The sequence below is a fragment of the Gadus morhua genome, chromosome 2 (genome assembly GCF_902167405.1).
Source record: "Gadus morhua chromosome 2, gadMor3.0, whole genome shotgun sequence".
NCBI lineage: Eukaryota > Metazoa > Chordata > Actinopteri > Gadiformes > Gadidae > Gadus > Gadus morhua.
The window spans coordinates 13,838,334-13,855,447 of NC_044049.1; the positions used below are offsets into that span (position 1 = coordinate 13,838,334).

The 17,114-nt window shown below is 41.9% G+C and overlaps 2 protein-coding genes across 2 annotated transcripts; both read right to left on the minus strand.

Moving 5' to 3' along the window:
- Positions 1-1,455: 1,455 nt before the first annotated feature.
- On the minus strand, positions 1,456-10,484 carry jpt1b (Jupiter microtubule associated homolog 1b). The gene is made up of 5 exons (XM_030346833.1): positions 10,206-10,484; positions 8,251-8,390; positions 4,294-4,442; positions 4,110-4,140; positions 1,456-2,085 (listed from the first exon to the last, which is right to left on the minus strand). Exons 1-5 carry the CDS (start codon positions 10,259-10,261, stop codon positions 1,934-1,936), a joined length of 528 nt encoding a protein of 175 aa, XP_030202693.1. The 5' UTR covers positions 10,262-10,484; the 3' UTR covers positions 1,456-1,933.
- Positions 10,485-10,738: 254 nt separating this feature from the next.
- LOC115535554 (small ubiquitin-related modifier 2) lies at positions 10,739-16,732 on the minus strand. The gene is made up of 4 exons (XM_030346845.1): positions 16,625-16,732; positions 15,686-15,817; positions 11,647-11,718; positions 10,739-11,426 (listed from the first exon to the last, which is right to left on the minus strand). Exons 1-4 carry the CDS (start codon positions 16,643-16,645, stop codon positions 11,364-11,366), a joined length of 288 nt encoding a protein of 95 aa, XP_030202705.1. The 5' UTR covers positions 16,646-16,732; the 3' UTR covers positions 10,739-11,363.
- Between the last annotated feature and the right edge of the window lie 382 nt (positions 16,733-17,114).

Consider the following 17,114-nt stretch of genomic DNA (forward strand, 5'->3'; position numbering starts at 1 on the left):
GTTGATTGATGACCGACTTCCACGATCGTTTGAGAATGAGAACGAGGTTGGTGCTGAGTCTGACTGACTCAGCTGAGAACCGTGCATTCCATGATTCGATTCACCGCTACCGGAAACTTGACTGAACGAACGAATGAACGATTCTGAACGACTCTTCTTGGCGAACTGACCGACGCGAATTGAATCAAGGAAAAGAATCATTGAATCCATCACTAATGTTGATACAATTTATAAAATTGTATGGGTTCATGAAAGTGAGGCGACATAGTTTAGTTCTCCTGAAATAGTGGTCTGTTTCTCATATTATTAATGTATGTTGTAGGCCTACTTGTAGATTTTCTTGCATAACAAGTCTTATAAAAATGTATGCTGATAAAATATTCCGATGTCAATAAAACAATATTTGTTTTGAAGTTTCCATATTTACCATTTATAGTATACTTTGAAAACCAATGGGTTTCAGTATGTGTTTAAATAAAATAAAAAGGGGGAAATATGGTCATTTTTGAGTGAAAATGACCCAAAGGAAATTTAATATAGCTCAAATTTGTTCATACAGTTCACATCCATTTGATTGGATGTCTTTTTTCCTTTCAACACTTTAGCGGTTCAGAACTGCATTATTTAGCTGACACTGGCTGCCATCTATTGGCTGAGACATGCAACAGCATAGTAACTACGAAAATCTTGGACAGGAGCAAATATAAATCACGGATAAAATAATACATAATACTTAATTTACAAATGTGTTGTCTAAAGTTACCATTAAACTATTTATTTCCTCTTTAAGAGCTAGAGACTAGCCAAAATGTGTTTAATCCTTTCCTCTGGGATGAAATACTCATTGGTACGAGTTTAACCGAGGTTCAACTGTTACAAAAGGTCTTTGCTTTTCTGACAATAAAACGGCATTGTTCAAAAATATACAATGTGTTGGATTGATCGATAAATGGATAGATTTACCCCCCCCAACAGAATAAATTTAGGATCTCCACCAGGTCAACCTAAAATTCAGCAGATTATCACATCTACGATATTCAAAATCGTTTATATACTTCATATACCCCTGTGGCTTCCTGGGGTAAGAAAAGTCAGATCCTAGAATCTCCCCTGATGCCCCAATGAACCCAATTGATTTCTGAACAAATTTGATCAATTGACTTTTGAAGAACTATCCATAACACTAAAAGATGATGGTACCGTAGATATGACCACACTGGCAAGGTAGACGACTACTAGAAAATTTCCCTCTAAACATTTAGATCAACATGTAAAGCCTTTGCAACCAGAAACTGTAATACGATAACTAAAAGAACAAGGCCAAACCTAGCCTACTACCACAATATCATAAATCATAAAATTCTGTAGTACACCCATTTGTAAAAACAAAAACATATTGTCAGTGTACAATATGCCAAGTCTTCTCCTCAAAAACACGACCAATGGACCAGCAAATCGATATCAATCTTTATTGTTAGAAATCCACGCATCAAATCTCATTTCCCCCCCCCCCTCTTAAGTTACTTTTTTTCCCTTGACCATTTACAGGGAGGGGCTAATGGAGGAGAGGGTGGGAGGATAGCGAGAGAGATAAGCTAGACATCATGCCTTTCCCAGCAGGCGCGGTGCACTACAGGATGGGCTGAAATGAAGGTTGAGGGGGGCAGAGATACATAAAGTGCTTTTGTCAACAAGTTGTTTTTTTATTTTTTAATAGAAAAAGAACCAAAACAAAGGGGTTGGGACGATGGGATACATTAACTGTGGGAGGGTCAAGGGTCATAACAAGGCGAGTGCATGTGGAGCAAGAGGGGGGGGGGTGGGGAACTGGGCAATGGAGAGGAAGAGTGTGGGGTAATTCATCTTTGAAAAAATAAAAATAAAAAAAGCGTTCCAATGGAGAATAGAAAGTCGTGTGTGTGTGTTGCATCGTTCAACCCAGGATGAGGCTGGACTTGCCACCTGGAGGGTTTCTCCGCCCTCCGTTGGCTGCCCCGGGATTGGCGTTGGCACCTCCCGACGGGGCGGGGGGCTGTGGTCTCTCCTTCTGCTCCTCGCTCTCCCCCTCAACCTCATCGGGACAGTCTGCAGAAACACACGCGCACACGTGGGCACGTCTGCAGAGAACCACATCTCTGTGCTACGCAGAGACGTCTACAACGGCGTGGCTCTTCACGGACATGCCGTACCTAGAACTTTCAAATGAGTTTTAAGGAGCACAAAAACTTGGTACGATGACGTCATTCGGATATGGGACAGGATAGTCTAGATGTCTCTAGTTGTGTGGCTGCCAAGTATAAGGTTATGAGTTCAATCCCCGATGCTTGCACTCTTCCCAAATGCCTCTTTCAGCAAGATCGGCCAACCCCCACCTGCTCCTTAATGACATGCATCAAAAGAAATGTTATGTACTGCAAGTCACGTTGGATAAAAGTACCCAATAGTAAATAATGAAACGTGTGAATAACTGGCAGAAAATATACGATTGGTTGGGTACGTTTCAACACCTCACTGCCAAGGCTCAGAGAACCAGAAATACAGTGTGCTATTTGAGTGACTCAGAGCTGTGCATGACACCTTATTAGGTCAAAACAAACCAGGCTTGAAAAAAGAAAAAGGAAAGTTCATGTTAATCAGAGTTCACCTATACTTTGCATAGCCAACCCCACCTACTTATTGTATGTCCTGACATTTTATGTACACACTGTATGTCGTACTTAATGATAGCACATGTGTAGCATCTTATCCTAGCCATCGTTGCTGTATAAGGAGAATGGGTTAACCTAGCGATTGTAAGTGCTTTGCATTTGTTTCTATGAGCATCCTTACTGTACCGATAACAATATATTGTTTCACGTTCTTCTGACAAATGTACTAATTGTAAGTCGCTTTGGATAAAAGCGGCTGCTAAAAGCCTTAAAAGTAAGTCACAATAAGCAAGTAGGAGCACAAAAATAAAATTGTACTCAACAGAGGGTGGACAGTGCAGTAATGAAACCTCAGTGCTGGAGGACAGGTATATCGTCCATCATCGTCATCATTCTGAAATAGCCCTAGAGACTATTGCAACTTGCCGACAAAATGTTGGAAATAAAAGTGCATTACTTTTGATAATCAATCTATAATTAATCTTTTCTGTATTTAAAAAAGAAATAGGGAGAATTTATATTTTTTGAAGTGTACAGGACACACACTGGGCTAGCTCGCCAACTTTCCCACATTCCTCAAGTTAAATCAATAGACTGCAGGCGGCGCTTCCAATATCCGGTTCCTATTCAGATTAGCAAGAAGTTCTCTCTGAACGCAGCCATGAAAGGAAAGTGTTCTTGATCTCTTAAAACCCAGTCCTGATTCCTCCATTATGTGCAGAGAATGCTAATGGCAACGCCAGCACCTGGACCTTAATAGAGGACATGGAGGCTGGCATCAAAAGAACAGCTGTGCGACTACAGAGGAGACAGTCCATCATAACCGGGCAAACGCACTACATACTATGGGATGTTGATTCAGGAGCCTGTTATGAACAACCGTTTGTGTGTCTGAATTAACATTTGTACGGCATTGTAACTACCTTGGGATTTTTTAAGAGGTAGTTTTATATAACGTAAAAGAAAGTGAAACTTAATGCAAATGCAAATATTCTTTTCAAGTTATGCCCGAAGCGGATGGGACAGATGAGACATGCTCCGATATTAATAACGATATTAATATCTGTGTGAACGATTGTACGCTTCAGTAGTGCAGATGATGGAAGCTCCAACACTGTTTCATGTTTGTAAAAATCCCCTCACTAGACAGGATTCATTACCACAGCATGTCATCATAGTCACTCTACATTGTTCCGCGCACTCCCATGGGCGGGGCCTCTGGTAGGCAGACTCTTCTTGATGAGCACCATGTGCGTGTGTATGGGGCGGACCAAAGCAGATGAGATATGACTTCACCTTTCAGAAGGCAGGAAGCATAACTGCAGTGCCATGAGGGCCACCGAGAATGCTATCCACAGCCAACAGAGTCATTTAGAGATCACGCACTAGCTTTGTTGGTGCGCCGGTATCTTGGGAGTGGTGCGCAAGATGGGATTTGGAGGATAGGGATGAGTGTCTTACCTTCGCTTGCCTGGTCTTTGCCATTCTCCCCCTGCAACAGAAACATCCAAATGAGATAAAGGAATCAAAAAGTGAGGTGCAATGCTTTAGTAGACAGACATATAAGAAGCACAGTAAAAACCTGAACATCTTTATACAGCCCCCCACTGATGGGCCCTACCCAAGGACACTGAACCAGGCCTACCTCCCGTCTCTGGTTCCAGACCAGTGCGGCTCCGGAGTTGTGGATGGTGGTGAGCTCTGGTTCCGGATTCTTGGGGAAGAGGAGGGGCTGCTGGCACCGTCTCAGAGGCGCAGAGGGCTCACCGCACAGGGTGCCCTGAGGGGCTCCGGCTGGAGAGAGACACACACACACACACACACGTCACGGTATGCAGACCATTTCCCAGACGTTAAGCCAGTCAGCAACAAGGGCACCAGAGCAATTCCAAGACTGATTCGCCACGATCACTGCCAGGCTTATCCTATGGGGGTTAGGCCAGTCATAAATAAACCCTTAATGTGTCATAAAGGGAGTAAAGTCTGGTAAACACAAGACCAATCCGCTGGTTATAAGTACAGTAGCAAACATCCTGAAATCCAGACACTGCAATGGACCAGGAAAATAATGTGGACGGTTTCCAGAAAGACAAGTGAAATCCGAAACACACATCACCCTCATATTCCCTCTCCCCTAGCAAGGCAGGGTATTACAGGCCAGCGTTTGGCCTGCTGCAAGAGGCTGGTGTGTATGTGCGTGTGCGTGTGTGTCCACATAAGGCAACAGCTGTAGTAAGCGCCAGGGGAGGTGGGGGACAGACTGTCCATGACATGGAGGGGGAACAAAGCCAGACAGAGAAAGACGTAGGAGACGCCATTTTGGACGAGAGCAAGGCTTGCTGCTCGTTAATGGACATCAGTGAATCAGCATTGTCTTCCCCCTCGAAAGAGCCACTACGCTCAACAAAGGCTTCTTTATTACAGTGATTCACATTACTTAGTCTGATCAATTAATATGGGCAATAGGAGACCAGCAAATGAAAGGGTCGGGATTGGATTTAATGCAGCCATGAGACAACAGTTGATGCACTGTGGACTCACAACAGATGGCAGGTCCATTAAACTTATAGAAGCACAGTAGCTCCATGATAACAAACCCACCAGTTTCCTACAGAGGACTAGGCAGCAAACCTTGGGTTTGGCTAGGAGGCCTTGCAGCTCCCCTTCCTCCACTAGAATCCATAGCATGGTCATCTAAATGGTTAAGCTGCCAAACAGACTTTAATGTGGGCCTACAGGTCGGAGTTTAAACATCAGCATAACAGGGGTGATGGTCTGGTCTTACTTGACAGAAGAAAACAGTTAGCCGATATCCTGAAGCAACCCTCTTCTTCCTTCTCTCCCTTGCTGTATATACGGTACTGAATTGTGCCTGCGCACATACTGTTGTATGTAGGGTAAAGCACGCAGGACATGGGATACTTATCCGGTTGTACACGAGTTATGCAAGTTCTTAGTAAACGACACTGAATGTAAAACTGCCTCCTCTGCCATCGTTACAATGACCCCTTGAAATCCTGGCAGTGTAGCACAATGTTGTATGCGGGAGAACTCATGCTGCCCCTGGCAAGTTCGCACGAGTAATTTACGTCACTTGATCTGCCTTTTTGATCAGCGCTTTTGGGGTTCTCAGATCAAGCTATTTTTAGCCACAATCTGTCGATCATGATCGGCTTCCGGTCAATCAGAGCATCTCTACTTGCTACAAAGTGCATCATCGACTTAGGACAGTTGGATGGGAGAACTGAAAGCAGAATTCTACATTGCATTTCTCCACACCCAGCTAGCGTATAGAACCAAGATGGCCACTAGGTGAATAAGGGCCATTGGCTCCTCCCAATACTGCAAATTAGTTTAATGCCTCTTCCTGGACATTAGCACAAATCTGGCCTTCTTTTCAATCACTTGAAGAATCAGCCAGCCTAATCAAACATGACGCATAAATAAGGTAGAAATGCACAAACGGTAATTCTGATGAAAACAGAGGAAGGAATTGGGTGTGGTTAAAAATAAATCAGGGCCCGTTTCCTTGGTAGAACTTTATTTTGTGGGGCTACATTTGTTGTTGGGCTGTCATTTCACATTCATGGCACCTCTACTCTGGCAATGGAACCGTAAAAAAGTAAATCATCTTTTGATCCTCAAACCAGCATAGCACTCTTTGTTTTGTGGATTTAACCAATTGGATTATGTTTTGTGAATTTCCCCATTGGATCGTTAATATACTTTAAAGGGGACCTATTATGCTTTTTCAACTATTATGACTTATAAATGTTGTTATAATGATTGATTGTCATTTTTAACCATACACAAAAAACGATGTAGATTTTCGGGAAACTCTTCCTCTCATCTGGGCGCTTACAGCATTCTCTGTCAACGCTCGGTTTCGTCCTTCTCCGCCCCCTAGCCCCCCTCCTGCCAACCCAACTCCGATGTGATTGGTTACCTTCCTCGAAACGCGTGCGGGGGCAGATTTGACCATGCATATAGGGGCGCGGCAGGAGTGCCTCTACATAGATGATTTCCCGGAAATGTGAACAAGTGAATCGCAAACGTTGTCCCGAGTGTTTAGCGCTCTGCACAGCCACCTCAGACTGTCAGCAGGGAATACGTCGAAATGAATGTTCGTCATTATTTGACACTTTAGTATTGTTAAACATGACTATCAATCATTAGGGGTGGGAATTGATACATTTTTATCAATATCAATGCCATTGTCGATTCTGCCTATCGATCCAATTCCTGAGTAGTTCATTGAGTGGCAAAAAAAGAGTTCTACAGTCTTCTGCACCAAAAGTAACCATTTTATTTTCTACATACTAACACAAGAACAAGAAACAAGAAAATATAGTCTAAATAAGTTAGACTGACAATAAATAAGTAATAAAAAAAATAGGAAGACACTTACAATTGAACATGCTAAATTATGATTCAACACTAAACTTTTACATACATATTTTAGATGTAATAACTGTAAGCTTAAACCAAACGTCATTAAATTAAAAAGTTTAACACTTTACTAGGAAGGGTTATAATAAACATAAAAGGGTTATAGTAAACATACGTACATCCCCTATAATTAAATAGGCATGAATTGTATGCCTTCATAAGATCTTTTAGATTTATTTTATTTACTGAACGTCAACAATTCTTATGCAAGAATATAAGCATATCTGCCATTTCTGGGAGTGAAAGGGGTAACTTGAGCCGATGTCGAGGGGCCAGCTGCCTGAGAGCGATCATCTAAAATGCATGAAATTTGTATAGGTCGGCATTATTAATAAAAACTACGACACTACTATAAAAACTGCAGTTGCAAGGCGACAGTGGGCTGCTAATGCAGGATATGTAATGTGAACGTTACCGTTGTCAACGGAGGACACAGTGGAGCTTGTTTGACTCGTATGCAGGCTTTTGAACACATGGCATTCTTGGGACTTAATTCCATGCTTGGTAGACAAATGCTTAAGCATGTTGCTGGTGTTTGCACCCTTACACGAAATGATAGCATTGCACGGATTACATACGGCAGAATTTTCATTGTGTTTGGTGAAATGGAGCAAGACTTGCGATTGCTTCCTACTCTCCACGATGCTGCCTTGTTGTTTGAAGGTTGTCGGCGCGCGCAGGGTCGTCGTCAATTTTTTGCGGAAACCGGAAAACGTGGTGCGGAATCGTTAAGAAGAATCGATAACGTTGGAGGCGTACGATTCCGATGGAATGGGTTAGTTGGAACCGGTTCCGAGTAGGAACCGGTTCTCGATTCCCACCCCTAATCATTATAACAACGTTTATAGGTCATAAAAGTCGAAAAAGTATAATAGGTCCCCTTTAAATATGCCTCCTTACGATGATTGAGATTCCTCTAACATTTTATGACAATTGGTATTTGCAGGTTATGATCACTGGCCATCCTTATTTGTCCTTACTAATAGAGGGGCCCAAGCTTTATATCATTAAACTACTGCATTACATTATAATACTGGATTTGCATGTTCATCCAGGTAGAGTTAAGTAAGATGACCTCAAGACCAGGTGGGACTCCCCAGAACCAACAGACTGTTTAAGCTAGGTAAACAGAAAAGAGGAAAATGTAACTTACTGGGTGGGTTGTTCCTTCGATGGGCGTGGGGGTCATCAGGCTCTGCAAAGATGTTGGAAGCCATCTTGTTTTTGCGGGGGGTGGATTCCTCATCCGTGCCGAATGAGATGTTTGAGGCCCCGCCCGGTGGTCGCAGTACCCTGGTGTATGACAAGAGGACAGATTGTATGTATTGGAGACAGTATGTTTTGAAATGAACTATCCAACACCCAAACAATCAAATTTACATCTCACACAAACGTACACAAAGTCGTTCCATTATGAAATGTGATGGACTTTATAGTTAGCATGGTAGAACACAGACGATGTAGGTCACCCAATAATTACTTTCTAAAACATAAATACAGTCGATCCGCCTGTATTTTACCAACTAAACAGAAGTAGCCAATAGTTATTCCTCAAAATGATGGCTTCACAAAAGGGGAGTTGATAATAAGTATGGGGGCGAGGTTATCCTCCATTAATAAGAGACTGGAGGGCGGAGGACAGATACTGATGCGTTAGTGGAGCCACCAGCTGACACAAACGGCAGCTGTCGGAGGGCCGTCGGCGGGCAGATGGATTCCACAATCCAGCCCTACAGTGGGGCGAGGTGATACATAAACTCTATGCATTATTATTATTAGCCCCAAAATTGTCAATCGTTTGAATGCTAGTAGTTGTGACACCGGGCTTACGGTAATATCTAAACTAGAATTCACCTCCCAGCCAGGGATGAGATCATGGTTTCCGCGAGGATTGCAGCGAGGAAAAGGTTTTTAGCTGCCTGGCAACCGCAGACCCCACCCTAAAATAAAGCTTGCATTTTTTTTCCTCCAAATAATCATTAAGAGAAACGGAAGATCTACCAATGTTAATATCACAAATAGTCTCAAGGAGATGGGCGGTCATAAATCGTAGTTGCACTGTTTAAGATGCACTGATCGTTAGTCAAGAATGGGCGGCTTTTGGGGGCCTTGGTTTTGCCTTCAAATTGGACTGCCGCTGGGCAGACCTCAGTGGTCGGTTGCCAGTTAAACCGAACAGCAGTTAGCTAAAGACTTGGTAGCAATCGGTAAAGCAAAACCAGCAAGGAAAGATTAACCGGCTTTAGCAAGCTCAAAGCCCCCCAACCCTCATCACTCAAACAGTTAAAACTGAACGACATTCATCATACTCAGTGAAACCAAACCAATGGAATCACCCATGTATGTATCAAGTCCGGATTAAAATCAGCAAAGAATTAGACACTGCAAAGTAAACGTGCATGGCGACTTCAAGCAGCATCACTTTTAGTTGGCCGATGGCGCACGGTTTGCATTATTTTTTTCAATAAAGTTGTGTTTCCCCAGTAATTAAAAGTAATAAAGCAAATAGGATTAATGTAAATGTATTCAACTGTCACGATATAGCAAAAGAAAGTAAGTATCGGTGTTCAATGGACAATTGACTGCGAAGCCAACGCTAATGAGAAAGGTCTGGCCATTTTCAAGGATAGGGCGTTAGACTATAGTCCGTTGGATTTTGCTAAAAAAAAAAAGTCAGATACGGTCAGCGTTTTACTCAGTGGCATTGGATTAAAGACGGGCAATGGTACATTTAGAATGCCAACTGCAAGGTATACAGTTGTCTTTCAAGTGCAAGGCCAAAAACAAACAAAAAAAATATCCTAAAAAAAATAAGGTTGGTCTGTCTGTTCAACTGACCCAATTAGATAGAAAGCAGAAACGCTAGCCTCGGGATCATAGCTCAAGGCTATAGGGTAGCGAGACCAGACAGCCAACGAGATAAATTAGCTAGACGATGGTATAGTTCAGCTAAATAAAAAATAATCCCCTGCCGGCCATCGACGGGCTAGCTATCAGAATTGTCCCAACATGATCAGAAAAGCTGAAGCAAAGAGGCGTCAGCGAAGCCGAGAGGGCTGTCCGCATTGCATTCTTTTGTTTGTTCATGGAGCCTTTCCGATTCTTTACCTTGAACTGCTTTTCGCACCGGGTTCCAATCCTTGAAAGGTCGATGTCGTCGTCATCTTTGGGATGGAATACAGTTGCCTTTTGCAAGGACTAATAGCTAATTTCTAAGACTATAAAAATCTGGGTTTCGGCAATCCTTTCCGCAGAGATGATAAGAGGATGTAGACTCCACCCGACACTGAAAAACGCTCGAAATTGTAGGCGTTTGTCGTTCCTTTAGCGTCCCATAAGTCCCAGCCCACTAGCGATCCGCACGCTCTGGTTGGACGGAACACCAGGGATCGCCTCTCTGGTTGGTAGCATGCTTCGCCGATTAATGTCAACGATCAGACAGCATGAGCAACATCCTGGTGCTTAGTCAGTGTTTTAGTCATTCTTTATATTTAAAAACAAATGTTAAAATATGCTCTTGTCATTAGGTGTTATAGGGGCTGGGTTATTCTTCGACTTTTAAGTAAAACTATTTTAATATTTTTAGTTTTTTTATTAAAAAAAACAATAACTGACACAAACAACCGTACAAGAAACAATAATTGGGAGTTTGGTAAAAACAGTCGATTTATTTAAACAAACATTAACTTCAGATTAAGATTTAGACTAACATGACATTATGGCCTTGTATAACTATAAGACAAGGTGGTCATTTTTCCTACACATTAACTACTTTATTTAAAAAAGGGGTTAGAAAATCAATTTTTTAGGCAGATAGACTTAATACAATAATCTGCTCTGCAATATCCAGCCCAAAACAGATTGACTTGTAGAGCTTTTTTCTCAGATGACAGCTAAGCCTAGCCTATAGCCAAACATTCAATTAATTCCTTTCAATTCATTCTTTCCATTCATAGTCTGTATCTTCAGAACAAGCCCTACCAAGTCTAGACGAGGTCGAGTAACATTTGCCATGGCATGACATCAGCAAATAAAACCATAACTTAGACTGCATTATGTACAACAACAGCAAAGTAACATGGGTGAGAATAAAGTCAAAAAAACTATACAAAAAAAAAAAAAAATTGTAGTTGAGAATGCTGATGTCTGGCCATTCTTTTGTGACAGCAGAGAGAGTTTCAAATAAGCATATTGAGCGTGCGTTTTTGTGTGTAGCGATTCAGGAAAGGATGATGGGGGGAACCGGTTGCTGATACACGGCTGCGATTAAAGCAGACCGCCTGTCTGTTGCTGGAATACGTCAATCGTATCTTCATCCTCCATTTCCAACTGTAATTTGAAACGATAACAGGGGGGTGGGGTCAGAGGAGAAAACAAATGATATGGTTAAAAGCCTAACCCAGCTGCTGGTAGAAGTTAAAAATGCTGCTCTTGGTGAGATTTCTCTTTGCTCAAGGGCCTGGGAAGGCCATGTTTTAGTCGAGTTTCCTCATCCAATGATGTTCTTCAACAGCATACACGTTACCCTACACCACATGGTCAGGCTTACTTGTGATGGCGTATCCGTCTCGTTTATTGGCTGTCCATCAAACCGGAACCTGATTTGCCGGATGGCCAGTCCCTAGGAGGGGTTGGGGCAAAGACAAATTAGTTAATAATGTACATACATGAAACTGTACCCAATTGTCTCTGCATGTTTTCAATGTAATTTTGAAATGGCATAAAGCAAGGATGAGGTATTGTAGGCATATCTCAAACACATGGGGGGGAACATATGCAATGATGGGGACTTTCATGTCAAATGAACTCCCTTCATGTGGTGCCTGTCCTATATCTGACCTTATTTTTCCCTTCACTAAAAGATCACAGGGGAAAGACAAATAAGAACATAATAGCTTTTATTATCAAGAGCTAAAGCTTTGTTAGCTGTCACATACGTCTGTTTTAAGTGGACTATAATATGATGATGATAATAATTATAATAATAATAATGATTAAGACCGATAGGATTACATTTGTTGCATGAAAATATCAGGTTTTAATTTGTTTTAAATATGTGGGAGGAATTCAATAAAGCATTTAACAATTGCTTTTGCTTGTTCATTGAATATTAAATTCATTTTAGTAAACCATTCAAGTATTCAGGTATATTTTAATTTACTACTATATATTGCCAGGATCATATTGAAAGTATATGTTTTCATATATTCTGACGCATCCACATCGACCAGCTCCATATATGCAGTAGCGGTACAGCAAAAGGCACAGTGTGGGGTTGAGCGAGGCTGGATCAGTGACCTACAGGATGGAGGCTTGCACAGCTCTCTGTATTAGACCCCAGGATTAAGATGTTAGCATCATAATGTTATGGTTCACTGGCATGATTATAAATTGGTGCCTCTGCCAAATGTTTTTATGGCCAGGCCATGTGGTTTTTATTCTGTGATTTTTATTATATATTTGTTACAGGGAGTTGATATCGATTTATTAGGTTATATCCATCAATGTCAATACTTAGGTGGACTGGGGGCTTCCTAACTTTGTAGAGTTGGATATTTTTGTACATGGGCCTTTTTCTAGCGATCCAAAATCCAGAGGGGTGTTTGCATTTTTTTTTCTCTTCGAACGTTGCAGTGTTCAAACCACCTTTTTTGTTTTTATCCCCATATGTTCAAAATCATGTCCTAATCGGAGAGGTGCAGTAAAGTATTTTTAAATGTGTATGTAATCCAGTGAAAAGAAGAAATATGTTTATGGTAACTCTTTTAATCTATATAGGGTGTGGGACCCTTCCCCGGAGCCTGCCATGTTGCACCGTCATGTTTCCAAAGTGGCTCAGAGTGAGAAAACATTGAGTTTTTGTTTTAGTTGTAATCATAATTGCTGTCTTACTTAAAAATGTTGACCTATATTTTACAGATTAAATAACTAAATGTAATTAAAATATCTATCAAGAAACCTCATCACGGGACACTTCGCTACCCGATGCTATCGTTGACGATGACATCATTTTGGAAGAACCTCCTTTTAAGCCAGTAACAGGCCATCGTAGCCTCTCCTACATCATTGGAAAATGAGGGATGCAGGGAGGTATGGGGGGCTAATCAGTTGATATCAATCTGCTACCTAACCACTAGATACCACTAAATCCTTCACACTCCATATTTACGTGGATTTCATTTCCATTGAGAGCACTCCCACAGTTGTGCCATAACTTCAAGCAATGCTTGAAAACGTTGCCATATGAACCGTGGCTGAGGGCTGTGATTACATAATTTTTAGGTTTTTCGCATGACAAATCTCACTTTGGTGCACACAGCATGCAGCCACTGTCTCAGTAGATACCATGTATGTATACAGCACTTGTGTGCAATACCTTTCTACAAAGTTGATGCTAGTGTTCGCCATCCATCATTGTGGCCGGCAGATTATGGGCAGCGTTTCCAAGCTGTAGGAACCTCATTCAAACCTCACGCTTGATGGACTTACTAACCGGAATCAATCTAGAAGTGTTGTGCTGTTTTAATACTGCTAAACTTATTGATGAAATAGAAAACAAGAAAATAAATATTTTAAGCACGTAATGGGTAGGATGGAGCCCCTCCTTGTTAGTAGGAGGGAGACTACTCACTGAAAAAAATCTAAATTACATTGTTCCTTCTAATCCAACTTGCTTAGCAATTGTGACACAACTACTGTAGTTTGGCTTGCTGGGTGGAATGAGTGGCAGGGGTTAAGCTAGTGTCGATAGTAAGATTCTTGTATGGTATAACCCATAATGTATGGGTTAGCCGGCATTTTGTATTTTAAGAAAATATCAGTAATGGGTTGTGATTTTATTGATACGATTATTGAAATCCCCATCATTCACCTTTGACTACAGTCAGATATGTCCAGGTTATTTAAAGCTACCAGCCAGGTGAAATGTTATAACGACTTTAAAGGTTGCATCAGCGATTCTAGGCCGAAACATTAATGATCCCGCCCCATAAGCTGGCAGTCGTGACATAGGCAGCCTATGTCACGAGATCGTACACAATAACAAATGGTAATACCAACCACTGAAAACCAAAATAAATAGTATTCTAACCAATCACAGACAAGGGTTGGGTTTTGCACTGCGTTTATGATAGTTTTTACTGGAGGCACGAAACACGGAAGGGAGGGGCGAGCTAGCTCTGTTTGTTTGGGATCTCGCTTCAAATAGACCTCTGAAGAATAAGTCCCGTGTTAGCGGTTCCCTCGGTCAAATGTCTATGGGAATTGGGAAATAACATGGCGTTTTTGAATGATCGTCACACATAACAAACTCTGTAGGTGGCGAAGAAGTAAAAGCTGCGTTTTGGATTGTCGGTGCCCTTAAAGTAGCATTAATAATCGTTTACTACTTTAACTGCACCGACAATCCAAAAACCCAGTCGAAACTAGATGGAAAAAGTCTGGAGATCAAAGCGGGATACAGCTTTTACTTTTTCACCACCTACAGAGTTTGTTATGTACAATCATTCAAAAACCCAATGTTATTTCCCATAGACATTTGACCGAGGGAGCCAGGAGCCTCGGAGACGGGACGTATTCTTCAGAGGTCTATACCAACAGAAGTGACGTCACCCAACATCGCTGATTCAATCTTTGATACAACCGCTGATACAACCAACTCACACTAGGCAAGTTTGCCTGTTCCGTGCTGCAGGAAGATTCAGCACGATTCTCCCCCTCCCCACTCCCCCCGCTGGCCCGTGGTCACACTGCTTCCAAAGGCCGTGGCCTGGGCACGATTGCTCCTTCATACATACGTCATCACGTCGTAATACGATAAATACGTCATCACCAAGCGTGGTGTCCAGCTGCGACTGAATGCTGTCGTCGGCCCAAATTTCAAGTAAAAACTCGACTTCACTATCGCACCAACGTAAACCCTCTCGTGAACCGCTTGCCGCCATTGTTTAAAATGATTGTTGTGGGGAAAAAGGGCATGGACCTATAAAGAAAGAAGGGTCGCGCAAGGACTACGTCATCCAGCTCACTTTGCGTATCCGCGCGTGTCATCTCATTAGCATCTGTACTTTGGCCACGGCACACCTCTCCCAAGTGTGCCGTGGCCAAGGGGCTGTCCCGTGCTGGAATACGGATGGCATGGTCACACTAGCCAAACGTTCTAGACTTTAGTATGCAAATTAGCTTGGGCACGGGGACGCGGCCCTAGTGTGAGTGGCCCCTTTAACTTGTTCCAGAAGGTAGCCCAATCATTGCAGCTAATTGCACGGTATACTTCATTGTTACTATATTGTTTCCATTCAACTCGCCTATGGTTGATTGAGCCAATTTGGCCACAGTTATGTAATCTATGTTTTTTATAATGATATTGTTACCCATGTTTAAAGTAAAAAAAAAAGACATACAACTGACTGATGGTTTTGTCTCAAGAATATCATTGGCCAGGATGACCTTTTGTTACCTCATTTCACATTGCTAAATAGGATACACAAGGGCACTGCCTGAGTAGGCCTAATTAATCTATGTCACTTCTGTAATTTCCAATCACCCATTATGTATTTCTAGTATAGTTAAATGTGTAGCAGTTTTACCTGTCTCTCGCAGTAGGCTTTCATGAGTTTGCTGAGGGGGGTGTGCCTTTTAATCTTGAACTGAACCACAGAGCCATCCTGTCCTGCTACCTTCAGGTTGATATGCTCGCTGCTTTCCGTTTTCACTCCTTCCTAAAAAAAAAAAGGGGGGGGGGGAATGCATTATAGATTAATCATAAAGCATGCAAAGGAACATTGACTCAGAAATCCGATGATGCCAACTGTAGAAAGGCAGGCAAATGTAGAAGAAAACGTATGGTTTTGTCTTAACGGCGTCCAGACATGAATTGTTGAGTCATTCCACCATTCAATTGAATGAATTCAGGTGTGACACTTTAAGGAGCACAGATAATTTCACAAAATAATCGCAGTCACAATAAAATGAACCTCACTGGCCGAAATACATTGTCTGAATAAGAGAAGATGAACTGAATTAATCCCAGAGGGGAATTTACGTTTATTTATTCTTACAACATGCATACACAATTCATCCATTCATGCTTTTTGGTAACTTTTTATTTTATCAAAGGAAACGACGTGTGGAGCCCATAAATAATGAAGGAGAATTCAAAGTAACTTTCGGAATGTTATAATCAACAAACAAGATTGGGCCAACAGTAGGGAGACTAGTCAACTAAGAGACAACGACTGGGTTAATAGCCACCATTCATTCATTCATTCGTGGAGATCTTATGTTTAGGGTAAAGCAACATCACTGAGCGCATTGGTTTGCGGTCAGTAATCAAATGGAGCAATATACGCGCCTATAAATGCGCGTTCACAATCCTTCCGGTGTATTCAAGTAGTAGTTGATTTTTTTTTCTGTCCACAACTTGAAATAAGGCATTTTAAGAATAAGATGTCAACTTTTATTTTAGACCATAACCTAATGATACAGCCAATTATGTGGAACATTGGGCGCAATATTTAGAAACTCACCTTAGGTTTTTCATCAGCCATGGTTACTCTTTTTGCGCTTCTCTACGCTGCAACACAAAGAATACGGGTACGCGCACGTGCTCGCTACCGCTTAAATTATTATACAAGCGTGCGCGTCCATGCGTCCATGCGCCTCCACTGTCATCGTACGTGAATGGCTAGATCAGTCACGTGGTACAATGCGCAATCTATTTGTGGGCGGAATTGACCGGATCCGCGGCAAAGAAGCTTTCAATAGCACGTGCACGCGCATTTCGTTTTTCTCCCCTTTATTTCGATTTATTTCAAACGGAGGATGTTGTAAAGTATTTTTTTCGTATGGGCATTTGACAACGATTACATACTATGCTAGTCACAGTTCTCGTGCAGTAAGAAAATTAACATATAGATTTGAGGATGGTTTGATTTGAGTCATGATTGGAGTAGATCACAGTGGCCATCTTGTTTTTCTTACTGCCATGACCACTGCATGGATGTAGAACGAGGACAG

Excerpts from the sequence above, each read along its gene's own strand:
- jpt1b (XM_030346833.1), bottom strand. The coding sequence starts at position 10,261 with ATGACGACGACATCGACCTTTCAAGGATTGGAACCCGGTGCGAAAAGC. Across the intron at positions 4,443-8,250 it reads TCGAAGGAACAACCCACCCA|CCGGAGCCCCTCAGGGCACC; the intron begins GTAAGTTACATT and ends GTCTCTCTCCAG. Across the intron at positions 2,086-4,109 it reads CAAAGACCAGGCAAGCGAAG|ACTGTCCCGATGAGGTTGAG; the intron begins GTAAGACACTCA and ends GTGTTTCTGCAG.
- LOC115535554 (XM_030346845.1), bottom strand. The coding sequence starts at position 16,645 with ATGGCTGATGAAAAACCTAAG. Across the intron at positions 11,719-15,685 it reads AAGCCTACTGCGAGAGACAG|GGACTGGCCATCCGGCAAAT; the intron begins GTAAAACTGCTA and ends AACCCCTCCTAG. Across the intron at positions 11,427-11,646 it reads AGACGGATACGCCATCACAA|TTGGAAATGGAGGATGAAGA; the intron begins GTAAGCCTGACC and ends TTCAAATTACAG.